This window comes from Podarcis cretensis (genome assembly GCF_951804945.1).
Source record: "Podarcis cretensis genome assembly, chromosome: 3".
NCBI classification, from domain to species: domain Eukaryota; kingdom Metazoa; phylum Chordata; class Lepidosauria; order Squamata; family Lacertidae; genus Podarcis; species Podarcis cretensis.
In genome coordinates, this window is record NC_137172.1 from 3,230,113 (window position 1) to 3,256,158 (window position 26,046).

The following is a 26,046-nucleotide window of genomic DNA, read 5'->3' on the forward strand; positions in this document are numbered from 1 at the left end:
TCAGCATCGCCCTTGAGCCAGTGCCACCAACTGGTCTCACACACTTTAGCCCCGAGTGGGCCAGGCGAGCTGGGTAGCACTTCCAGAGACCAACTTCTGGACAGGAACTGGTCAAAGTGCTGTGGACTCACAGCTTAGAGTTGTGAGCACCGGATTCACTTCCACAAGAAGACAGTCGTCGCATAGCAGAGTATAGCAGAGCATATAAACGACTCGGAGAGCAGCTCTGTAGAATATCTTCTTTATTCTACCTACAACTATATACAGAGCTTAATGAGGTCTAAGCATAAATGAATGCTGAACTGCACTGAGTGTCTGCAGCTGCTCTTAGCAGCAACCTTATCTATACACACGATCTGTAACACTCAGTCTCTCTCTCTCCAACACACTGACTGACTGACCCTTTGATGTGGTGCTGGAGCTGAATAAGTAGAGAGCAGAACACCGCCCCTCCTCATGACCAACCAGATGTCCCAGTGGGAAGCCTGAAAGCAGAACATGAGTCCAAGAGCCCTCTCAGTGTGGAGCCAGTGTGGTGTAGTGGTTAGAGCGGTAGTCTCGTAATCTGGTGAGCCAGGTTCGCTTCCCCGCTCCTCCACATGCAGCTGCTGGGTGATCTCGGGCTAGTCACACTTTTCTGAAGTCTCTCAGCCCCACTCACTTCACAGAGTGTTTGTTGTGGGGGAGGAAGGGAAAGGAGAATGTTAGACGCTTTGAGACTCCTTTGGGTAGTGATAAAGCAGGATATCAAATCCAAACTCCTCCTCCTCCTCCTCCTCTTCTTCTTCTTCTTCTTCTTCTTCTTCTTCTTCTTCTTCTTCTTCAACACCTGTGATTCTCAGCAATGCATTCAGAGCCATATGCCCTCCAATACACTGGTGGAGTATGTAGCCATCATGGCCTGGGACAGGGTTCTGTTATCATCCATCCATTCATTTCATAATATTTATACACAGTGGAACAGGCTCCCAGTGTGAGATGGTGGACTCTCCTTCCCTGCTGCCAAACATCTTGCTCTGGTTTCTTTTGGACCACATCGGCAAGGCCAAGAGGGGGGGCTTGTCGTCTGGGCACACTTCCCAGGCTTGGGGGTCTGGCAGTCACTAACAACACAGCCTTTTGGCTTCACCCCCAGAGGCACACTCCATTGTCTCCTGAGATAGACAGATGCCAACAACAAGTGGGTCTTAATCTTCCTTCCTCCCTATCGCCTGTTCCACCCCGCAATAATGAAAGAGCAGCAAAGAGATTAAAACACCAAGCACCGGCTTCCAAGCTATTACGTACATTTCACCTAGAAAGGCTAAAACTCACTTAGTCAGGATACGCCCTTGAGCAGTTCCCCAGAGCAAAGAGAGATGGATACTGCCTTAATTACAAAGGTTGGAGATTATCTGATTGAAAAGAAGGCAGATGAAAGAACCTGAGGTTTCGTCCGTTTTCCTTCTTGACATCTTAATACTACAAGGATATGCTTGGAAAGATTATTATTGCTTTAATTAACAACCCGCCCTTCACCCTAAGGTCCCAGGGCTGGTTGCAACAGTTTTGAATGCAATCGGATTGGTGAAGCCATCACTTTTATAGCTTTGGAGTTCAAACTTAAACCTGCGGTGCTGGCTGGCATTTCCATGGATGCAATTGAATAAGAGTTTGTGCTTGGGCTCTAGTTGACTCCCTTTTGTCTGCAGGTCATAGAATCATAGAGTTGGAAGAGACCACAAGGGCCATCGAGTCCAGCCCCCTGCCAAGCAGGAAACACCATCAGAGCACTCCTGACATATGGTTGTCAAGCCTCTGCTTAAAGACCTCCAAAGAAGGAGACTCCACCACACTCCTTGGCAGCAAATTCCACTGTCAAACAGCTCTTACTGTCAGGAAGTTTCTCCTAATGTTTAGGTGGAACCTTCTTTCTTGCAGGTCTCCCTCCCTTGCTTGTAAAGCCTTTTTGCCTGCATACCCCCTTCCTTTGAACCCTGCAAGGCCCACCCAAGTCCTTCCTAGGATGATCAAGGGGATGGAGTGGCTCCCCGTGAAGTTAGGCGACATGTGGGGCTTTTCAGTTTTGAGAAAAGGCAAGCAACAGGGGGCATGATGCAAGTTTTCAAAATTATAAAATGGGGAAGATGGATAGAGAAAAGTTAGAGAAGCCTGCTGGGCCAGGTGAGTCACTGGTCTGATCCATGTTCTTTTGCTTCTGGGAAACTTGGCTTGGTTGGGCTTCCCAGGCATGTACCGTATTTTTCACTTTATAAGACGCACCAGACCACAAGACGCACCTAGTTTTTGGAGGAGGAAAACAAGAAAAAAAAATATTCTGAATCTCAGAAGCCAGAACAGCAAGAGGGATCGCTGCGCAGTGAAAGCAGCAATCCCTCTTGCTGTTCTGGCTTCTGGGATAGCTGCGCAGCCTGCATTCGCTCCATAAGACACACACACATTTCCCCTTACTTTTTAGAAGGGAAAAAATGAGTCTTATATAGCAAAAAATAAGGTATACCTTTTGAACGCTAGGCTGCTTTCTATAGACATGCACAGAAGCCCCCTCCGCCTTCCATCCAGGCAAGCAAAATGCATTATCAGAGTTCCAGGACACATTCCAGCCTGGTGCAAATACTCAAGGAGGATGTGAAACAAGCCTGGCAAAAGGGGGCATGGCTAGGGAGGGGCATGGCCTGGAGAGTCGCAAGGGCCACTCAGAGAGAACTTGGGGGCCACAGAAGGCCTGAGTTTACCCACCCTTGGTGTAAAGTGGGAAGCCCTGCATGGTCTTCAGGGTGTGTTTGTTTCATATATATGTATTGTAAGCCACTCTGTAATTCGGGTGAAAGGTGGAATATTAATATTATTAAAATTAATAAAACTTAGGGAACCTGAAGGAGCGTCTCCACCTCCATCGTTCTGCCTGGACACTGAGGTCCAGCGCCAAGGGCCTTCTGACAGTTCCCTCATTGCGAGAAGTGAGGTTACAGGGAACCAGACAGAGGGCCTTCTCGGTAGTGGCACCTGCCCTGTGGAACTCCCTCCCTTCAGATGTCAAGGAAATAAGCAGCTATCGTATCTTTAAAAGACATCTGAAGGCAGCCCTGTTTTGGGAAGTTTTTAATATTTAATGTTGTATTGTTTTTAACACTCGATTGGGAGCCACCCAGAGTGGCTAGGAAAACTGAGCTAGATGGGCGGGGTATAAATAATAAATTATTATTATTATTATTATTATTATTATTATTAATAATAATTTTATTTATTTAGCTGTGCTATCATAATGATTAAGGCCTCCAATGATAATTTTAGTTATATGTTAGCGACTAAGTTATAATTTATATATTTATTAACTGTTGCTATATCTGTATTGTCCCTGTTATACCTAATTTGCAAATTCAAATGTATCCCTATTGTGTTTTATGACTTCCTTGATATTGTATGTGGGCTGGAACTGGTCTGTGACCGAAATAATCAATTCATCATCATCATCATCATCATATTATTATTATTATAAATTTACAGTGGAGCAAAGATTCATTTGCCAGTCTTACCGTGGTCTAATTTTGCATGTGTGCATGTGCTTTCATCTTCTAGCGATTTCTTCCAAAATGTTGCCTTGCAAGGAGGCATTGATGGACACTTCTCCAAAGCGATGACGGGCCAGATGGCACTCACTCAGGTAAGACTGAGGGGCTGCGGGAGGGAGGGGTCTTGGCTTGGGGCAGAGCATGTCATGGCGAGGCATGGGCCCCAATGTTCCATCGCTGGGATCTCTGTCTAGACATCAGGACGGTTCCGTCAGGCCCGGTTCGGTGGGATCCGAAAGACATTTCTGCCTTCTCTATCGTGCTTGCTGGAAAGACCTTGCCTTTTCTTGCACAACAGTTTCAAGATACATAATGCAATTCTCCCTAAGGTTTGGTGCCAGGGGAGCACACAGGGAAGGTCGTAAATCTGTGGCAGATCATCCGCAGAAGGTCCCAGGTTCAGTCCCTGGGTAGGGAACCTATACAGCCTGGAAACCCTGGAGAGTTGCTCTCCATCCATGCAGACAACACTGAGGTGTTGTTGTTGTTGTTTAGTCATTTAGTTGTGTCCGACTCTTCGTGACCCCATGGACCAAAGCATGCCAGGCACTCCTGTCTTCCACTGCCTCCCACAGTTTGGTCAAACTCATGCTGGTAGCTTCGAGAACACTGTCCAACCATCTCGTCCTCTGTCGTCCCCTTCTCCTTGTGCTCTCCATCTTTCCCAACATCAGGGTCTTTTCCAGGGAGTCTTCTCTTCTCATGAGGTGGCCAAAGTCTTGGAGCCTCAGCTTCAGGATCTGTCCTTCCAGTGAGCACTCAGGGCTGATTTCCTTCAGAATGGAGAGGTTTGATCTTCTTGCAGTCCATGGGACTCTCAAGAGTCTCCTCCAGGACCATAATTCAAAAGCATCAATTCTTCGGCGATCAGCCTTCTTTATGGTCCAGCTCTCACTTCCATACATCAACACTGAGGTAGTGGGACCCAATGGTCTGACTTGTCATAAAGCAGCCTCCTGTATTCCTGTGTTTCAGATGATGGCCGACTTTGAAGAAGACTGTAAGAAGGTTGCTGGTGCCTCTGGAGTCTCCCTCCCAAAACAGTTCTCGGTGGCTCAGGTCATTGTGAAATTGATGGAGGAACATTCCTTCAATACCCCTTTCCTGCGGGCAGCTGTGAGGCTCAGGGAGAACGGTAATGGCTCCTTCGTGTGGCAAGGGGTGGCTGTTACACAACCTGGGTGCCTCCGATGGTTCACGGCTATGTTGGTGTGGTATTTTTGTAGGGTGCTTTTTTATGAGCTTAGAAGGAGCCCTTTATTTATTCACAATGTTGATATCCTTCATTTATTGCTTGTATCTTTAAAAGTGTTTCTAAAACATTTAACATTTTAAAAACTCTCAGTGGCATAGTCATACCTTGGGTTACAGATGCTTCAGGTTCCGTTTTTTCGGGTTACGGACCACCGAAACCCGGAAGTACCGGAACGGGTTACTTCCGGGTTTCGGCGGCCGCACATGCGCAGAAGCGTTACATTGCGCTTTGCACATGCGCAAAAGCCCCAAATCACAACCCGCACGTTCACAGACGTGCCGCTGCGAGTTGCAAACGTGCATCCCGCACCGATCACGTTCGCAACCCGAGCGTCCATTGTACAGCGATCCAACAGAAAAGCAATATGACAGTATTCCGAAAACAGATGCAGCATGAAAGCTTTTCCCTCTGAATGGGTCATTTCTATTATTATTAAATTTCCATGCCACCCTTCACCCGAAGATCGCAGGGCGGTTTACAAAGCACCCAAGCCCTTCTCCCTACACCCTAATTCTTTATGCTATCTGAATCCACACCTGGAATTAAGACGTATTTCCTAACTATGGCACGGAATGTGGCCTGTGCTTTGGTTCATCTTCTGACTCTCCTGACTCTCCCCTTCCAGGCTTCAAAACAGCTGTCCTGACCAACAACTGGGTTGATGACAGCCCCTTCAGGCACCGTACAGGCCTTGCCCTTTGTCTGCTGAACAGATATTTTGACCGGGTGATTGAGTCATGCCGTGTCCGTCTGCAAAAGCCAGATCCCAAGATCTATGAGTATGCACTGGATGTGCTGAAAGTGAAACCCGAAGAGGTTGGTGGCACACATCTGAGAGCCAGTGTGGTGTAGTGGTTAAGAGCGGTAGACTCGCAATCTGGGGAACCGGGTTCGCTTCCCCACTTTTCCACATGGAGCTGCTGGGTGACCTTGGGCCAGTCACACTTCTCTGAAGTCTCTCAGCTCCACTCACCTCACAGATTGTTTTTTGTGGGGACGAAGGGAAAGGAGATTGTGAGCCGCTTTGAGACTCCTTTGTTGTTGTTTAGTCGTTTAGTCGTGTCCGACTCTTCGTGACCCCATGGATCAGAGCACGCCAGGCACTCCTGTCTTCCTCTGCCTCCCGCAGTTTGGTCAAACTCGTGCTGGTAGCTTCAGGAACACTGTCCAACCATCTCTTCCTCTGTCGTCCCCTTCTCCTTGCGCTCTCCATCTTTCCCAACATCAGGGTCTTTCCCAGGGAGTCTTAATAATAATAATAATAATAAATTTTATTTATATCCCGCCCTCCCCAGCCGAAGCCGGGCTCAGGGCGGCTAACAACAATAAACAGTACAAAAGTATAGCACAAACAACACTCTAAAATCATTCTCATGAGGTGGCCAAAGTATTGAGACTCCTTAGGGTAGTGATAAAGCGGGATATCAAATCCAAACTCCTCCTCCTCCTCTCCTCCTCCTCCTCCTCCTCCTCCTCCTCCTCCTCTCCTCCTCCTTCTTCTTCTGTCTTGTACTTGCAAAAAGCTTCTGTTGTTCCCTTCAGGATCTCTCTCTCTCTCTCTCTCTCTCTCTCTCTCTCTCTCTCCAGATGTGTTTAACATCAGTCCTGAACTGCAGGGGGTTGGACTAGATGACCCCTGGGGTCACTTTCAACTCTACAATTCTATGATTCTACGCTCTGGTGCAGGGGTGGTGGTGGGGAACCTTTCACTGTTCTCCCTACTGTTTAGCCAGAATCTCCTTCCTTGTACAGTGGTACCTCGGGTTACATACGCTTCAGGTTACAGACTCCGCTAACCCAGAAATAGTGCTTCAGGTTAAGAACTTTGCTTCAGGATGAGAACAGAAATCGTGCTCCGGCGGCAGCAGGAGGCCCCATTAGCTAAAGTGGTGCTTCAGGTTAAGAACAGTTTCAGGTTAAGAACGGACCTCCAGAATCAATTAAGTACTTAACCCGAGGTACCACTGTAGTTCGAATCCATTGGTTCGGCTCCTCCCCTCTGGAGCAGCAGAAAACAAGCTTGTTCCATCTTCCATGTGACAGCCCTTCAGATATTTGAAGGTGACTATCCTGTCACCTCTCAGTCTCTTCTTCTCCAGGCTAAACACACCCAACACCCTCAAACTTTCCCTGTAAGATTTGGTTTCCAGACCCTTGATCATCTTGGTTGCTTTCCTCTGTACACTCAGTGCCAGTTGTGTGGCAGGTAAAGACATGGCGGGGCCAAAAAGGGGCTTGTATGCACCACTGATCAGCTGTTTGGCAGCACCCACAACTCCCCCCCCCCCTTTGCAATTGCCAACAATCAGCTGACTGCGCGAGCAAAAAATGGCTCAGCTGATGTCGTCGTGATGTCAAGCGAGTATCCTCACCTACCTGTCAAATGTGGTCACAGGATGGTGGTGGGAATGGGTCTTGTGGTGAAAAACAAGTATTCAGAGAGCAAGTTGGATGAGGCCTTCAGAGAAAATCCATGATCTGTTCTCCTTTCTCTTTAAATTTAGTTTCAGAAGTAGGTCTGTGTGTATATACATGTAATTTGGACCCCAGTGGTGGTCGATGGGGAGATCAAACCCATACCATTTTCCTGATTTGATCTACACACTCAATATACTCTTTGCCACATTAGAGGGGATAAGGCCTGTGGTCCCAGTCCAAACAGAGCAAATTGCAGTGTGTGTATGTTTGTTTGGCGCTCTCTCTCTCTCTCTCTTTCTCTCTCTCTCTCTCACACACACACACGTGCACACACAGACACACACTCATACTTGGCGTGTTTGTATTCAACTCTTCAGTTAAAAAGGCTCCCTGAATAGCCTACATGCGATCAGTTGAAACAGTCCCCTGCCCACAAGCTGCCAATCTAAAAAAAAAAAAAAAAAGCACAACACATAAGTGAAAAGAGACAGGGATGGAAGTAGGGGAGCTGTTCTTACATGTCATCAGCCAGTCCTCCAAAGGAGAGAGAGAAAGAGACTGTGACCTGTCCGGGAAATTGTGGTGAAGAAAGGGTTAACTGCCCCCACTTGGCTGCTCTTTTGATTCAATCTTGCCAGACCACAGTGTTAAAAGTGTGAAGCCCAGGATTGCAGATAATGGATCTCTAGGCTCTTTCCTAGCTTGTCCACCAACATTCTGCTGCAGATTGTAGTCTTCCCCAGTAGCTATAGGGTTATGCTTGGGGTTGGCTAGAGGGTCTGAGGGGTGAATGGATCAAATCCCTTGAGGGTTTTGGGGGCAGGGGGTGGTGTCATGATGCCTAGCTGCTTCATCAAATTGTTGACTCGTGTTTATTTTATTTATTTATTTAATTTTATATATACCCTGGCCAAGACTGGGCTCAGGGCTGCTAACATCAGGTATAAAAACAATTGATTAAAATACAACTGAAAAACAAGATTATAATACTACTTAAAATGCAGCCTCGTTTGGATGGAAGCCCAGATCAAAAACTGTTGGGGGGGGGGCAGGGGAAAACATCAAATCTTCACCAAGGCCAACTATCCAGACTGGTCCTACGTGGGCCAGAAAAGCCAGGGAAGTCCCCCAAATAGGAGTTCCATCACAGAAGGAGAAAGGAAAGAGGGGAAGGGGATCAAGTTGATTCCAAGCCAAAGGCCAGGCGGAACAACTATGTCTTACAGGCCCTGCAGAAAGAAATCAAATCCTGCAGGGCCCTGGTCTCATGAGACAGAGCATTCCACCAGGCTGGATCCAGTGTTGAAAAGAGGGGTGAATGGATTAAATCCCTTGAGGGTTTTGGGGGCAGGGGGTGGTGTCATGATGCCTAGCCTCTTGAGATTATGCCAGTTCCCTAGGCAAACCAGGACAGTCCTGTTTTCCTTGGTGCAGAATTAGGACTTGCTGGGTGCAGAGTAAGTTTTTTTAAAAAAGAAAATTGTGGTGTATATACCCAAAGCATTCCTTGCAGCCACGAGGTAGACAGAGGCCCACTAGATCTAACAATGACAGAACAGGATAGGTGCATTCATTCTGTCCTTTCAGCTGACTTTGGCTTTTGCTTCTTCCTCGTGCCAGGTTATTTTTCTGGATGACACTGGCGCAAACTTGAAGCCCGCTCGGGAGATGGGCATGGCCACCATCCTTGTGAAAGATTCTGAGTCGGCTCTGAAGGAGCTGCAGGACCTGACGGGAGTTCAGGTGAGGAGCTTTTTTTTTGTATGCGGACGTTGAGTGGAAATGACTTTCTCTCTGTAGGCTGGTTCCTGAGTTTTAGCAATTGCACCTGTGGATTGCATTGCAATCCTAACGAGTAATGGACATAAGAAGGAGGATGCTGGATCAGGCCACCGTGCTGTCTACATAATAAATTATTATTGGATCTTTAGAAGAAGGCAGCCCTGTGTGGGGAAGTTTTTAATGCTTGATATTTTACTGCGATTGCTGTTTTAATTCGTTGGAAGCCGCCCAGAGCGGCATATAAATTATTGTTATTACTAATCCAGGATCCTGTTTGCACAGTGGCTAGCCAGAGGCTGCAAATGGAAACCTACAAGCAGGATTTGAGCATGATGAGAGCACTGTCCTCTCATCTCCTGTGGTTTCCAGCGACTTCTGTTCAGAACTTGCTGCTGCCTCCAATTCCTTAGTCTGGACACTGTGCCTCTATTGATGCAGCCTTGAATAGCATCAGCTTTTTTGCTGCTTCATCAAATTGTTGACTCGTGTTTATTTTATTTAATTTATTTATTTATTTAATTATATATATACCCTGCCCTCCCTGGCCAAGACCGGGCTCAGGGCTGCTAACATCAGGTATAAAAACAATTGATTAAAATACAACTGAAAACAAGATTATAATACTACTTAAAATGCAGCCTCGTTTGAGTGGAAGCCCAGATCAAAAACTGTTGGGGGGGGGGCAGGGAGAAACGTCAAATCTTCACCAAGGCCAACTATCCAGACTGGTCCTACGTGGGCCAGAAAAGCCAGGGAAGTCCCCAAATAGGAGTTCCATCATAGAAGGAGAAAGGAAAGAGGGGAAGGGGATCAGGTTGATTCCAAGCCAAAGGCCAGGCGGAACAACTCTGCCTTACAGGCCCTACAGAAAGAAATCAGATCCTGCAGGGCCCTGGTCTCATGAGACAGAGCATTCAACCAGGCTGGAGCTAGTGTTGAAAAGGCCCTGGCTCTGGTTGAGGCTAATCTGACTTCCTTAGGGCCCAGGACCTCTAGGATGTTGCTATTTATGGACCTTAAGGTCCTCTGCGGGGCATACCAGGAGAGGCAGTCCTGTAGGTACGAGGGTCCTAGGCCGCTTGTGGTCTCCTAGGAACCCTAGATCCTTTTCAAATTTACATGTTACTTTTGTGCAGCTGGCCATTCCTGCCTAAGTGCATTTATCCTTGCATTTATCCCCACTGAATTTCAGTTTGTTAGTTTGGTCCCAGTTGTCCGATCTGTTAAGGCCATGTTGAATCCCGATTCTGTCTTCTGCAGTTTGGTTCATCTGCAAATTTGATGAGCGTTCCTTCAATTCCTTCATCCAAGTTGTTTATAAATATGTTGAATACAACAGGCCCAGGATAGAACCCTGCATCTCCCAGGATGATGAGGAACCAGCAGTGAGCACTCCTTTGGGTTTGGTTGGCCAACCAGCTGCACATAACAGAATAGCCTGTTCGCATAATATAGCTTTCGCAAGAAGATGAAAGATGTGACAAGCCAGTTGGCTTCTGCCAGAAACTGGTTGGCAGCCCGTGAGCTGAAGGCTTAAGTGCTTGCAGAGTGAAGCAACTTCTAGTCACGTTAGAAAGGTGGAGTGGCTGCCTCACCAGGCTTGATGCTGGAAGGGAAGAACCTTTCAGTTGCAGCTCTGCAGGGAACATTTCTGACATTTTGTGGGTGTAGGAAGGCAGTGATAACAATAACAACCATTTATTTTTTGATACCCCACCCATCAGACTGGGATTCCCTGCCGCTCTGGGCGGCTTCCAACAAATTACTGTATTTTTTGCACCATTGGACGCACCGGACAATAGGACGCACCTTGTTTTAGAGGGGGGAGAACAAGGAAAAAAATTCTTCCGCTCTATGCCCAGCGCCCCTTCAGCGAAGCGGCAGGAAGCGCTGCGCAGAGAGTGGGAGAATTTCCCCCCTCTAAAACAAGGTGCCGTTTAAGGTGCGTTCAGGCGGCTACCTTGGAAGCCTGGAGAGCTAGAGGGGTCAGTGCGCACCGACCCCTCTCGCTCTCCAGGCTTCAGGTTCCTTTCGACCTGCTCTTTGGGGCTGGCGGGGGGAAGCCCACCACCAGCCCCAAAGAGCAGGTCAGGGAGCAGCGAAAGGCGCAGCGGAGAGGCTGCTGCCATAGTCACGCGTCACTTCTCCAGCCGGGAAAGGGTCGCGGGGGGCTGCTTTAGCTCCGCGCACGCTCTCCCGGCTGGAGAGGTGACGCGCGGCTATGGAGGCTCCTGCCATAGCCGCACGTTACCTCTCCAGCCAGGAGATGGCCGCGGGGCTATGGTGTCTTTGCTCCATAGGACACACACACATTTCCCCTTCATTTTTGAAGGGGAAAAAGTGCGTCCTATAGAACGAAAAATACGGTATACAACAGCACAAATGTCAGGTCTATTGGGATACTGCCGGGGTGACGGGGGCATCAGATAGGCCGCCAGCTGGCTCCAGCCACCGGCCGGCAGCCGGACGATCACTGGTCTCCCTTGGAACAGCATCAGTCAGCGACACGAGCCTCAGATACGTTTAGAGACCCGTTCACGCTCCATGATCAATGCAGATGGGGACAGCAGTCACAAAATTAAAAGACGCCTGCTTCTTGGGAGAAAAGCAATGACAAACCTAGACAGCATCTTAAAAAGCAGAGACGTCACCTCGCCAACAAAGGTCCGTATAGTTAAAGCTATGGTTTTCCCTGAAGTGATGTATGGAAGTGAGAGCTGGACCATAAAGAAGGCTGATCGCCGAAGAATGGATGCTTTTGAATTATGGTGTTGGAGGAGACTCTTGAGAGTCCCATGGACTGCAAGAAGATCCAACCTATCCATTCTGAAGGAAATCAGCCCTGAGTGCTCACTGGAAGGACAGATCCTGAAGCTGAGGCTCCGAGACTTTGGCCACCTCATGGGAAGAGAAGACTCCCTGGAAAAGACCCTGATGTTGGGAAAGATGGAGGGCACAAGGAGAAGGGGACGATGGAGGACGAGATGGTGGGACAGTGTTCTCGAAGCTACCAGCATGAGTTTGACCAAACTGCGGGAGGCAGTGGAAGACAGGAGTGCCTGGCGTGCTCTGGTCCATGGGGTCACGAAGAGTCGGACACGACTGAACGACTAAACAACAACAATTTAATCATCTAGCTCAGTATTGTTTGCACGGACTGGCAGCAACTCTCCAGGCTTCCAGGCAGGGACTGGAGATGCTGGGAGCATCTTCACACAGTGCAGATGCTCGCCCACTGAGCTATGGCCCTTCCCTAAATGACACCTCAAATTATCTCTGCCACTAACATCCCCTCCACCAACAAGGAATGAAATGAACCTGGGAAAAGAGGGTAACAGCCGAGCATCCTGAGGCTGCGAAGGAGGCAGCTGCATTAAGGGTTATGCAGGACTGCTGATTTCAGCAGTGTTGGGCATATTAACCTTGTAAGCCTTCCTCCGTGACTGGCCCAGCAGGATCTCGTTACTCAGTGCCGGAGCAAAGTGCCTCTCCGTAGTGCTTCCGTCGCTCCTAGTTCTAACAAGCTGCTGCATTTTCCCTCCCGTCTACAAAGGTAGCTCACGTACCAGCTGATTGTTTGAAAGTGGATCCCCTCCATCCTTTGGAAGGTTCCTTTCTTCTGCTCTCTAGAGAGGCCTCTGCTGAGTGAACTATTAACCGCAGAAGCGTAGAAACTTTCTCTTCTGCACTAACTGAGCCAGGCTTGTACTTTTGCACTCACTGAATTGCCAGGTTTTGTGGTAAAGAAAATACAAAGGGCGCTTTTAGATGGCAAGATTGCTTCAGAGCAGGAAAAATCTAAACCTTTGGATCATCTTAATTGCACTTCATTTACATCTCAATATGGGCATTTGTGTGTGTGTGTGCGGCATTGAGCAGAACTTTGCATTTTTGCTTGCTTTTAAAAATGCAGTATTATTTAATATTTAAAAGGCAAGTTTCCAGACCTCATGCTTGTAGATATTAGAAAGGTTGCAATTTATCTAGGCCTCCCGTGTGTATGGGAGCTAAGCATATTTGCTGCACATGAAAAACACCTTTGCCTCTTTCATACACAAGCATTTTGGGATATTTCCCAGGCTTCCTGACAATTCACTGAATCAGTTGTCATTTTCTTGGGTTGGCATTTGGGGACTGAGGTTTGCAGGACTTTGCTTTATATAATATATAATCATAATAATTTATTATTTATACCCCACCCATCTGGCTGAGTTTCCCCAGCCACTCTGGGTGGCTCCCAATCAAGTGTTAAAAACAGTACAGCGTTAAATATTAAAAACTTCCCTAAACAGGGCTGCCTTCAGAGGTCTTCTAAAAGTCTGGTAGGTGTTTTTCTCTTTGACATCTGGTGGGAGGCCTTTCCACAGGACGGGTGCCACTACCTGGTCCCCTGTAACCTCACTTCTCGCAATGAGGGAACCACCAGAAGGCCCTCGGCGCTGGACCTCAGTGTCCGGGCTGAACGATGGGGGTGGAGACGCTCCTTCAGGTATACTCGACCGAGGCCGTTTAGGGCTTTAAAGGTCAGCACCAACACTTTGAATTATGCTCGGAAATGTACTGGGAGCCAATGCAGATCTCTCAGAACCGGTGTTATGTGGTCCCGGTGGCCACTCCCAGTCACCAGTCTAGCTGCCGCATTCTGGATTAATTGCAATTTCCAGGTCACCTTCAAAGGTAGCCCCATGTAGAGCGTGTTGCAGTAGTCCAAGCGGGAGTACTCAGTGTCCGCTTGCTCCTCAGTCTGATAAAACAGCCCCCCAAAATCACCACCAAACGATTCCTTCGCTACCACCACACATAAGCACCATGCATGGGACCCTACAGTGAACAAGAGGTTCTGAGTGCCAAACAAGTGACCAAAGAGGAAGCGAGAAAAACCAAAATAAAGAGAACCTTCCAGCCAGCTTGACGAGATGCCAGAATGTCATTGTGGGTGGAGTGCTAGACCCTGGCTGCATTCCCATCTCTGATAAACCTTTAAGTTCCTCAAATGCTTTTAGGACGGTCTTTCTCTGCCTCTTTGCCTCGCCACAGGATCAGGATGGGGGTAGAAATTTGGTTCAGCTTGCGACCTAGGACCCTCATACCTACGGGACCGCCTCTCCTGGTATGCCCCACGGAGGACCTTAAGGTCCACAAATGACAACACTTTGGAGGTCCCAAGTTGCAAGGTGGTTAGATTGGTCTCAACTAGGGCCAGGGCCTTTTCAGTACTGGCCCCGACTTGGTGGAACGCTCCCTCAGAAGAGACTAGGGCCCTGCGGGACTTGACATCTTTCCGCAGGGCCTGCAAGACAGAGCTGTTCTGCCTGGCCTGTTCCAGTCTGACCCTTATGTCTTCCCTCCCCTTATGGTTTTGATTTATGGGCTACTAATAAAATGTGGCTGCTTTTTAAATTGGATTTTAACCTGTATTTTAAATTGGGTTTTGTTTTTTGTCCCCCCCCCCATTATGTTTCTATTGTAATTTTACTGGTGTTAGCCGCCCTGAGCCCGGGCTCTGGCTGGGGATGTATAAATAAAAATTATTATTATTATTATTATTATTATTATTATTATTATTATTATTATTATTATTATTTCAAGCCAGACCTCCCTGCTTTGCACTTTCCCAAACAATATGTGAAATGAAACGCATCCATTCTTTGAAATCCACACTTTCCCGAATTTTTTGGTGCAGTTCTCCAGCCAAGTAACGTGCACATAAATGCATAAAAAACCCCACATGCGGTGAAAACTTGAATGTTCGCTTTAAACCAATGGTTCCCAAAGTGGGCAGTGGAATCACCTAGTGGGGTGCTAAGAGGCAAGGGGGAGGCAGGGAACCAAACTTGAGACTGGAAAAATTGAGAAACCCAAAGATGAACATATTGGTCCATTTCTATTTCTTTCGGGTTTCTCATTTGGCCACATTTCTGAATCGGTTTGCCGATTTCTTTGGGCAGCATCCAACTAACTTGCTCCCGTCAGTTCAAAGATTTCCACTTCTGCGGTAGCGCTTTTCCTGCCTCTTAAAGGGTAAAGGGACCCCTGACCATTAGGTCCAGTCGCGACCGACTCTGGGGTTGCGGTGCTCATCTCGCTTTATTGGCCGAAGGAGCCAGCGTACAGCTTCCGGATCATGTGGCCAGCATGACTAAGCAAACCAGAGCAGCGCACAGAAATGCCGTTTACCTTCCCGCTGGAGCGGGACCTATTGATCTACTTGCACTTTGACGTGCTTTCGAACTGCTAGGTTAGCAGGAGCAGGGACCGAGCAACGGGAGCTCACCCCGTCGTGGGGATTCAAACTGCTGACCTTCTGACCGGCAAGTCCTAGGCTCTGTGGTTTAACCCACAGCGCCACCCGTGTCCCTTCCTGCCTCTTATGCTCCCCTAAGTGTGGGTTCCCCTGACCCCTCAGAAAAGGGTTTGGGAAGGTTGCAGGGTGTGCACCAAAAAGAGTTTAACTATGCAAGTGGAAGTCCTTCCACTAACAGAATGAGTTAGTTGGATGTCTCCCATTAAAAAGAAGTACTTGTCAAAATTCATCTGTGCTTTACTGCCCATGTCTCCTAATACACCTAGTGTATTAGGCAGCTTAGGGACGCAGGTGGCGCTGTGGGTTAAAGCCTCAGCGCCTAGGGCTTGCCGATCGAAAGGTCGGCGGTTCGAATCCCTGCGGCGGGGTGCGCTCCCGCTGCTCGGTCCCAGCGCCTGCCAACCTAGCAGTTCGAAAGCACCTCCGGGTGCAAGTAGATAAATAGGGACCGCTTACCAGCGGGAAGGTAAACGGCGTTTCCGTGTGCGGCTCTGGCTCGCCAGAGCAGCGATGTCACGCTGGCCACGTGACCCGGAAGTGTCTCCGGACAGCGCTGGCCCCTGGCCTCTTAAGTGAGATGGGCGCACAACCCCAGAGTCTGTCAAGACTGGCCCGTACGGGCAGGGGTACCTTTACCTTTACCTTTATTAGGCAGCTTGCTGCTATTCCTGTATCTGCAAAAGGTGTTTGAAATCTCTCTCCTTCCTTCAATTATCTACTTCTTCCCAGCTTCTTGAGCAGGAGGAATGCCTTCCGCCCGCCTGCGAACCGGAGAGTGTGGTCCACGGCTATGTGACAATCAAGGTAAGAGCAGATGGACTGCTTTGGGGGTTAGGGTCCTATAAGTGCTTTTTATGGGGAAAAGAATCCTGTGAGTTCTTCCTTGAAAACTGCCAGGAGAAGCTTCGTTGCTGGGAGGCTGACATATATATATATGTACTGCAAACAATTAAAGTGAGTCCCATAGCTGCTACTTTGCATTTGTCAAATCTGCTCTGCAGATTGACGCATGAGAGTCCAGTGGTGGCTTCCCAGACTGCAGCAATCTTGACTTTCTGGCAACTTGGAACTTATTTATTGTATTTTTATTCACCTGCAGATTTGTAAACCTCTTCACAAACCAAAGTCAACAAAGTGGGGTACAATAAACCGAGATAAAATAGAAAACACAAAAGAAACAATCTTTTTCCCCCAAAAAATTTTTTTATTCATTTTATAACACAAATAAAGAACACAAATAGAAAAACAATACAAACAAATTCTTGTCATATCCTTATTTTTCTAAACATTGTTAAATGGGCTTCCCCAAGTCCCACCTATCTGATTTTCATTTTACTTCATCTTTAGCAGTTTATATATATCATAATTTCTAACCATCTTTTTTATTTTAATCACACTTAAAATAACTTCACATTTTATCACTTGCAAATAATACTATTTTAAAATACACTATCTTCTACTTCTAACCCTACAGCCTATATCCACTTCCAAAGCTATTCTAAGATTCAAATATTAACATATTTTTTCAAATATCCCTTAAACTTCTTCCAGTCTTCTCCCACCGTCTCTTCTCAGTCTTGCTCCCTCTTCCGTGTGACAGTGCTTCAGATAGTTGAAGGTGGCTCTGATGTCACCTCTTCTCCAGCCTTGATGTTCTTTGTCATGGTGGGCTTTGTCCTGCGATTTGGACGTGATGTTGCTTCCAGCTCCATTTGCGAATCTGACTCATGTCTTACACTGTCTCCTCTTTTAGCCTGGTACCCGTCTGCACTTTGTGGAGCTGGGTAGCGGCCCGGTCGTTCTCCTGTGCCACGGCTTCCCAGAGTCCTGGTTATCTTGGAGGTACCAGGTAAGAGATATTTCGTGCAGGTGGAGAGAAGGGTGACCTCCATCCGTTATGTTTGCAATAGGGCCCCATTAGTGCCCACTGCCCCCTAGATGTTTTGGACTACAACTCCCATCAGCCCCAGCCAACACACCTGGGATTCATAGTGCGGAATGGCGAAGAGGGAGGCGGGTCTTGGGCAGGCAGGCTGTGTGCATTGGTTTCTCCTGCGCACAGGGAGCTTTAACCCAGCCTTCTCCTGGTGTTTTGGAGTACAACCCCTATCCAAGCCCATCTTGGGACTCACCCAAGACCTGAGAAATGCATGGAAGACCCAGTAAAAGGTGGAGAGGTATGAAATACATGGGCTGGAAAATGAATTCAGCTGCTGCTCTGGTTTGTGTGGACAGGTGGAGTCCCCCAAACCCTGGGCGGCCCCGGTGAGGAATAACAACTCAAGACAACGTGCTATGGGATTAAAATTGGCCACAACTTTACTAGATGTGGGTAGACCTTGGCTCAGGCATTGGGCGTTTATCCCTCCCAGTCTCCTGCTGGGGATCTGGGGAACATCAGGGTTATCCAGTGGGGGGGGGGGGCTGGCTCTGGAGAACATATGTTCAAGCAGAGAGAGCCCGCACCCGTTGCATTGCCATCACAGGGGAGAGCAATGACGACCTCTAGGCGTACGGCCAGAGCCTCCCCTCAAACAACCCCTTTAACGGGGAACCCTGGTATCGCCACAACAAAGAGGAGGGGGGCGTGGGTCACCACTGCACCCAATTCTTCCCCCCAATTCAGGGAAGATAGACTAAAGGATTCTGCCCAAGGCCTGATACTGCCAAAGTTGTGACATTTTGCTATGGGAAAGGCAAACCTGCCAATGCAGGGGAATTCCTTTCTGGCCCTTCAACAGCGACCTTGACGTAGCAGCGCCTGCGTACCTGTGGAGAAAAGGTTAACCTGCAAAAGAAGTCTGAACTGAGGGTGGGTAGGGTGGGAGAAGCTCTGGAGCCAACTGACGATTCCCAGGTAAGATCCTCCGCCTATTGTGTGGGCAGGTAGTCCTTCCCACTACCTGGTGCGATCACCTTGGCAACGCCTCCCCAGGTGGAATTGAGCAACTGACCGAGGTAGGCGGAGACCTCCAGGTATCCCACCTGGGGGAGGGCGAAGCCAAGCCTGTGCTAATGGTGCCGCATAGGGTCCAGGGGGCTGCACACAAGCACGCAAAGGGCGGCCCCCATTTAATGTGGGGAGCGGTCATTCCAGAATCTCACCAAGTGTTGCCTATGTGTCTCCCTCTTTCCTTCCACTTGAGTTCATGCCTTTCCCCCATTCCTTTCTTCCTTTGCCTGTTCAGACAGTAAGCCTGTGGTTTTTCGAAAGGTCGGCGGTTCGAATCCCCGCGGCGGGGTGCGCTCCCGCTGCTCGGTCCCAGCGCCTGCCAACCTAGCAGTTCGAAAGCACCTCCGGGTGCAAGTAGATAAATAGGGACCGCTTACCAGCGGGAAGGTAAACGGTGTTTCCGTGTGCGGCTCTGGCTCGCCAGAGCAGCGATGTCACGCTGGCCACGTGACCCGGAAGTGTCTCCGGACAGCGCTGGCCCCTGGCCTCTAGAGTGAGATGGGCGCACAACCCCAGAGTCTGTCAAGACTGGCCCGTACGGGCAGGGGTACCTTTACCTTTACCTTTTACCATACCCAGTTTCTTAACAATTCCTATCCGTACTTCGCTACGATGCCTACCTTGATAGCAGTGACTGTGTGTTGCTTAGAGCCTGTTTCCACTCCTAATCCCTTGGAAAGAGACTCCTAAGCTCCTTGCACGCAGCAAGTGTTGACAGGCCAGATGGTGCAGGATGAAAGCAAAGGAGGCCTTTGTGGCCTGGGGTCAGACCTGGATGGAAAGAAATAATCGTTCCAGTAATCCGAGTTAATTCTCTTTTCTTTTTGCATATAAATTTTTATTAATTAACATCAAAAAACAAAACAAAACAAAATATATTAATTTCACATCGTTTTTCACAACTTAATTCTTTTTTTGGACTTCCCTCAGCTGTTCTGTAAATCATCCATAATTATAATTTTAATTACGCATTTCTCAAATTTATATTGACATTATTTATCTCTTTTTTCCTATTCCCTTTAGACAATACTTCTTACTTTTTCACAGTGTTTCTTTAAATCCCTTTAGCGTCATCTGTCCCTCACTTATATGTTCCAGATATTCCACAAATTTCCCCCAGTCCTCGATGAACTTTTGGTCTCTTAAGTATCTAATCTTTCCTGTCAGTTTATCTAGCTCTGCGTAGTCTAACAGTTTCATTCTCCATTCTTCCACAGTTGGTATTTCTTGTTGTTTCCATTTCTGGGCCATTTCTGGGACGCAGGTGGCGCTGTGGGTTAAAGCCTCAGCGCCTAGGGCTTGCCGATCGAAAGGTTGGCGGTTCGAATCCCTGCGGCGGGGTGCGCTCCCGCTGCTCAGTCCCAGCACCTGCCAACCTAGCAGTTCGAAAGCACCTCCGGGTGCAAGTAGATAAATAGGGACCGCTTACCAGCGGGAAGGTAAACGGCGTTTCCGTGTGCGGCTCTGGCTTGCCAGAGCAGCGATGTCAAGCTGGCCACGTGACCCGGAAGTGTCTCCGGACAGCGCTGGCCCCTGGCCTCTTAAGTGAGATGGGCGCACAACCCCAGAGTCTGTCAAGACTGGCCCGTACGGGCAGGGGTACCTTTACCTTTACCTTTAACACTCTTGCTGCTGTTACTGCATAATTCTCACCCCACTGCCTTCCAGTTCACTCTTGTTTTTCTGTCCCAGATCCCAGCTCTAGCTGACGCTGGCTTCCGTGTCATTGCTGTGGAAATGAAAGGATATGGAGACTCCACAGCTCCCCCAGGTGAGCTTGATTTCAGCCCTTGTCTTGAACATATGGACAGAGGAAGTGGGGATCCTGCATCGCAGGGGTTGGGCTGGATGACCCTTGGGGTCCCTTCCAGAACTCTACAATTATGTGAAGTTGCTTTCCACCACATCAGGCCTTAGTTCCGCCCAGCTCAGTACTATTCACCAGTTGAGGTAGCCAAATAGCACCCTCCAAATGTTGTTGGGTTAGAACTTCCATCACCCGTTAGATCTGCCTTTGCTGCAGAACACCAGCTGCCCACTGGACGGTGTGAGCCTTGAAAGGCAAAGGCCTTGCAAAGCCGCCCTGCTTCTTTTGCGCCTGCAGTAATAATAATAATAATAATAATTTATTATTTATACCCTGCCCATCTGGCTGGGTTTCCCCAGCCACTCTGGGCGGCTTCCAACACAATATTAAAATACAGTAATGCCTCAAACATTAAAAGCTTCCCTAAACAGGGCTGCCTTCAGATGTCGTCTAAAAGTCTGGTAGTTGTTGTTCTCTTTGACATCTGGTGGGAGGGCATTCCACAGGGCAGGCGCCACTACCGAGAAGGCCCTCTGCCTGGTTCCCTGTAACTTGGCTTCTTGCAGCGAGGGAACTGCCAGAAGGCCCTCAGAGCTGGACCTCAGTGTCCGGGTAGAACAATGGGGGTGGAGACACTCCTTCAGGTATACTGGACTGAGGCTATTTAGGGCTTTAAGGATCAACACCAACACTTTGAATTGTGCTCAGAAACATACTGGGAGCCAGTGTAGGTCTTTCAAGACCGGTGTTATGTGGTCTTGGCGGCCACTCCCAGTCACCAGTCTAGCTGCCGCATTCTGGATTAGTTGCAGTTTCCGGGTCACCTTCAAAGGTAGCCCCACATAGAGCGCATTGCAGTAGTCCAAGCGGGAGATAACCAGAGCATGCACCACTATGGCGAGGTAGTCCATGGCCAGATAGAGTCTCAGCCTGCATACCAGATGGAGCTGATAAACAGCTGCCCTGGACACAGAATTGACCTGTGCCTCCATGGACAGCTGTGAGTCCAAAATGACTCCCAGGCTGTGCACCTGGTCCTTCAGGGGCACAGTTACCCCATTCAGGACCAGGGAGTCCTTTACACCCACCCGCCTCCTGCCCCCCAAGAACAGTACTTCCGTCCTGTCAGGATTCAACCTCAATCTGTTAGCCGCCATCCATCCTCCAACCGCCTCCAGACACTCACACAGGACCTTCACTGCCTACACTGGTTCTGATTTGAGAGAGAGGTAGAGCTGGGTATCATCCGCATACTGATGGACACCCAGCCCAAACCCCCTGATGATCTCTCCCAGCGGCTGCATTTAAGGACTCCTCTCCTCTTCCTTTGCTTTTGTTAATGCCAGACACATTCCTGGCAGCAGCTCATAAGATCCCAAGGGCTTTTCATCCACAGGTGAGGAACCTCTGGCCCAAAGCATAGCTGGAGATTAGCATGATGAAAGAGTGGGCTGGGAGGGAAAAGAGAGGCTGGGACACACTCCCTTCTTGATCTGCTTAAAGCTCGGCTGCCCTCAGCTGCCCTCTCCTACCTTCCATCAGCCCCCCCCCCCCCTTTTAAGCTCCCATTGCCTTCCAGCTTTGAGGAAATGAGCGCAGGAACCTAAAATCATAAAACTGTAGGGTTGGAAGGGACCCTACGGGGTCATCTAGTCCAACCCCCTGCAGGGCAGGAATAAGAGTCTCAGACCCTGGTGCAATCTAGTTCAGTATCGTCTGCTCTGACTGGCAGCAGCGCTCCGGGGTTTCGGGCAGGAGTGTCTCCCAGCCTTGCCTGGTGACACCAAGGAGTGTTCTCCATGCAAGGCAGATGCTCTAAGCGCCAAAGGTGTGCTGAGCCTTGTGAATCCAGCACTTTGGGTCTGTCCAGCTATCCTTTTTCTTCTGCATTCATGACAATTTGTGCTCTTAATGGTATTTTTTTTGGGGGGGGGGAGTTACAGGAGATTCTGCTTTCATTGCTGCCGTTGCCTGCAAGAGTTTTAGGGTAAACAGATAGCTTGGTTTGCAATCATTGTGTGCCCCGAAACTTCCAGCTAACTTTTCAAACCACAAATGGCAATTTGATTAAGTTAATATCTGTCTAGTTAAAGCCATGGTTTTCCCAGTAGAGATGTATGGAAGTGAGAGCTGGTCCATAAAGAAGGCTGATCGCCCAAGAATAGCCAGGGGTCCCCAGTTGTACCGCTGGTTCTTCCTGCTTAAGTGTAGGGCCCTACAATTGTCCCTGCTGAAATTCATTTTGTTAGTTTTGTCCCAGTTCTCTCTTTAGACTCACCTTGAATCCCAATTCTGTCTTCGTGGCATTAGCTGCCCCTCCCATTTGGAGCCATCTGCAAATTTGATGAGGGCCCCCTCAATTCTTTTATCCAAGTCGTTCCAAGACCTGTTGCTGAATGCTCCAGTACAATGTTTATTCATCTGTCTCCAAAAAGCAGCTTCTCTTTCTGTACCGAGTCCAAAGAGGCAGACACTTGCGGAGATTGGAAGGGGCGTTGCTCACGAGGAGAGGCGCATGGCAGCTTTGGAACATTAAAAATGAATTTTGAGGGCACTAAAATGGCTTTAATAATTGATTTTGTTTTTGCAGAGATAGAGGAATATTCCCAGGAAGAAATATGCAAGGTAGGTCACAGCATTCAGAAGCCTACCTCTGGTGTGCGCTCGCTTGAATCGATCCCGTGCAAACGCTTAAAACGAAAGTTGGATCAAGACAGTATTAGAAAGGAGAAAACATAGCCTAGACTTCGTTAATGGGGTTGGGGGGGGGGGGAAGGTCCAGAGTTCAGCCAAAAACCAGGGAGCTGCTATATACTGAGTCCATCTAGCTAATTACTGTCTACACCCCAGGAATCATAGAGTTGGAAGGGACCATGAGGGTCATCTAGTCCAATGCAGGAATATGCAGCTGTCGCATGTAGGGCTCAGACCTGCAACCTTGGCATTATCAGCACAACACTTTAACCAGCTGAGCTATGAGCTATTTATTTATTTATTTATTTACTGCTTACTAGCCGGTAAGAAAAAAATAACAGCAATCGTTTAGGACTTTCAGAAAGTTAAAATAACAATAGACTAAATAAAGGTAAAGGTAAAGGATAAAGGGAACCCTGGCCGTTAGGTCCAGTCACGGACAACTCTGGGGTTGCGGCGCTCATCTTGCTTTACTGGCCAAAGGAGCCGGTGGACAGCTTCTGGGTCATGTGGCCAGCATGACTAAGCCGCTTCTGGCGAACCAGAGCAGCACATGGAAACACCATTTACCTTCCCACCGGAGTGGTACCTATTTATCTACTTGCACTTTGACGTGCTTTCAAACTGCTAAGTTGGCAGGAGCAGGGACAGAGCAACGGGAGCTCACCCCATCGCGGGGATTCGAACCGCCAACCTTCTGATCAGCACGTCCTAAAACTCACATCAACTTTCCAGAGGAGGGCAACCAAAATGGTCAAAGGCCTGGAAACGATGCCTTATGAGGAACGGCTAAGGGAGCTGGGCATGTTTAGCCTGGAGAAGAGGAGGTTAAGGGGTGATATGATAGCCATGTTCAAATATATAAAAGGATGTCACATAGAGGAGGGAGAAAGGTTGTTTTCTGCTGCTCCAGAGAAGTGGACACGGAGCAATGGTTCCAAACTACAAGAAAGAAGATTCCACCTAAACATTAGGAAGAACTTCCTGACAGTAAGAGCTGTTTGACAGTGGAATTTGCTGCCAAGGAGTGTGGTGGAGTCTCCTTCTTTGGAGGTCTTTAAGCAGAGGCTTGACAACCATATGTCAGGAGTGCTCTGATGGTGTTTCCTGCTTGGCAGGGGGTTGGACTCGATGGCCCTTGTGGTCTCTTCCAACTCTATGATTCTATGACATCTGGACAGGCTTGTCTGAACAAGGATGTTTTTAGGAGGCACTGAAATGAGCACAGTGAAAGTGGCTGGCTGATATCAGTAAAGGTAAAGGTAAAGGTACCCCTGCCCGTACGGGCCAGTCTTGACAGACTCTGGGGTTGTGCGCCCATCTCACTCAAGAGGCCGGGGGCCAGCGCCGTCCGGAGACACTTCCGGGTCACGTGGCCAGCGTGACGAAGCTGCTCTGACGAGCCAGAGCCGCACACGGAAACGCCGTTTACCTTCCCGCTGGTAAGCGGTCCCTATTTATCTACTTGCACCTGGAGGTGCTTTCGAACTGCTAGGTTGGCAGGCGCTGGGACCGAGCAGCGGGAGCGCACCCCGCCGCAGGGATTCGAACCGCCGACCTTTCGATCGGCAAGTCCTAGGCGCTGAGGCTTTAACCCACAGCGCCACCTGCGTCCCTCGGCTGATATCAGTAGGGAGTTCCAAAGTGTAGTCGCTAGGACACTGAAAGATTGAGTTCTTACAAATGCAGAATGGGTAATTTAACCCTGCCGGGACAGGCAGCGCTGGTCTACATCAGGCGTAGGCAACCTAAGGCCCGGGTGCCGGATGCGACCCAATCGCCTTCTCAATCCAGCCCATGGTCTGGGAATCAGCGTGTTTTCACATGAGTAGAATGTGTCCTTCTATTTAAAATGCATCTCTAGGAATTCGTTCATATTTTTTTTCAAAATATAGTCCAGCCCACCACATGGTCTGAGGGACGGTGGACGGGCCCACGGCTGAAAAAGGTTACTGACCCCTGGGCTATGTGATCAAATTTGCCATGTGGAGCTTGAACATGCAGCCAATCGCTAGGGAAAACAGATTTCAGGTCACCGCCCATCAGCTGTTAGGTGGAGACTTCAAGCCTGCTGATCATTGGCTCTTCACCTGCCATTGTTGTGATATCAGGTGATTGACAGGTGGGCAGCCCCTCCCATCCGTCAGATTTGGCCTGCAACAGGTCAGAGAGATTATGAGGTTCGGCTGATTTGAGTGTTCATGCTCTTACGTTTGCTGCTGAAGTTGTGCAAGCCGTTGAAAATAAAACGGGTTTCCTAGCAGCTTTATATCAGTTATGGTGCGACCACAGTTGAAATTAAGTTCCAACTCTGTGATTCTACAAAAACTACATAAGATTATGAATGGAGAGGGGATAGTGAGTTTTTCTCCTCCTTTCATAATACGTGAAATAAGGGACATCCAGTGAAGCTGAATTTTGGAAGAATCGGGGCAGACAAAAAGTACTTCTATCACAGCACACACTGTTAACCTATGGAATTCACTGCCACAGTATGTACTGGTGGCCTCTTAAGTTGGATACATTTAAAAGAGGTTTAGGCAGCTTCATGGAGGATAAGAAGCAATAGGTGTGTACCACCGTCTCCAGACGCAGAGACAGTATTATTATTATTATTAGAGTATACCCCAAAATCCCACCTGCTGGAACATTGCTAATTGGTCAGGCTCTGAGCAAGGGAGCAGATCCGGCCCCAAAAGTCTGGGCAACGGAGATTGGGTTACACATCCCCTTTTAGTGTAGCCTTGTGAGCTGTCAGTCCAGATTCCTGCTCGCTTGCATCCAGAGAATGCCTGGGCATGTCCAGAGTTGATAGGTGTGTGTTGCAGTGTAGACTGAGCACATTTGCAGCTGCTTACAATCAGCATCATTTTAACAGCTAGCGTGGGTTCAGTAGCAACAAGATACTCTCGGAAGAAAAATCCTGGAGGCTTGACTTCCATATTTACGGGACCGCCTCTCCTGGTTTGCCCCGCAGAGGACCTTAAGGTCCATGAAGAACCATAGTTTAGAGGTCCCGGGCCCTAAGGAAGTCAGACTATCCTCCACCAGGGCCAGGGCCTTCTCAGTGATGGCTCCTACCTGGTGGAACGCTCTGTCCCAGGAGACCAGGATCCTGCAGGATTTAAACACCTTCCATCGGGCCTGTAAGACAGAGCTATTCCGCGTAGCCTTTAATTTGAATTCAGCCTGATCTTTTATTTCCCTTCTCTTCCCTCCCCCTCCCCTTTTATGAAGATCACCCGCTCTGAGACCCCACAG

General features: G+C 48.6%; 1 protein-coding gene and 1 long non-coding RNA gene across 4 annotated transcripts in view; one reads left to right on the forward strand and one right to left on the reverse strand.

Moving 5' to 3' along the window:
* The window catches only part of LOC307212000, a 284,098-nt gene that overhangs the window by 198,023 nt on the left and 60,029 nt on the right, over positions 1-26,046 (reverse strand). The gene's annotated exons all lie outside the window — the stretch shown is intronic.
* Positions 1-26,046, forward strand: part of EPHX2 (epoxide hydrolase 2) — a 94,765-nt gene that overhangs the window by 15,117 nt on the left and 53,602 nt on the right. The window contains exons 2-9 of the mRNA XM_079968870.1: positions 3,580-3,664; positions 4,548-4,707; positions 5,453-5,643; positions 8,866-8,988; positions 16,061-16,135; positions 17,085-17,180; positions 19,977-20,055; positions 22,682-22,716. Of these exons, the coding sequence (XP_079824996.1) occupies positions 3,580-3,664; positions 4,548-4,707; positions 5,453-5,643; positions 8,866-8,988; positions 16,061-16,135; positions 17,085-17,180; positions 19,977-20,055; positions 22,682-22,716 (844 nt within the window). The remainder of the gene's footprint in view (positions 1-3,579; positions 3,665-4,547; positions 4,708-5,452; positions 5,644-8,865; positions 8,989-16,060; positions 16,136-17,084; positions 17,181-19,976; positions 20,056-22,681; positions 22,717-26,046) is intronic.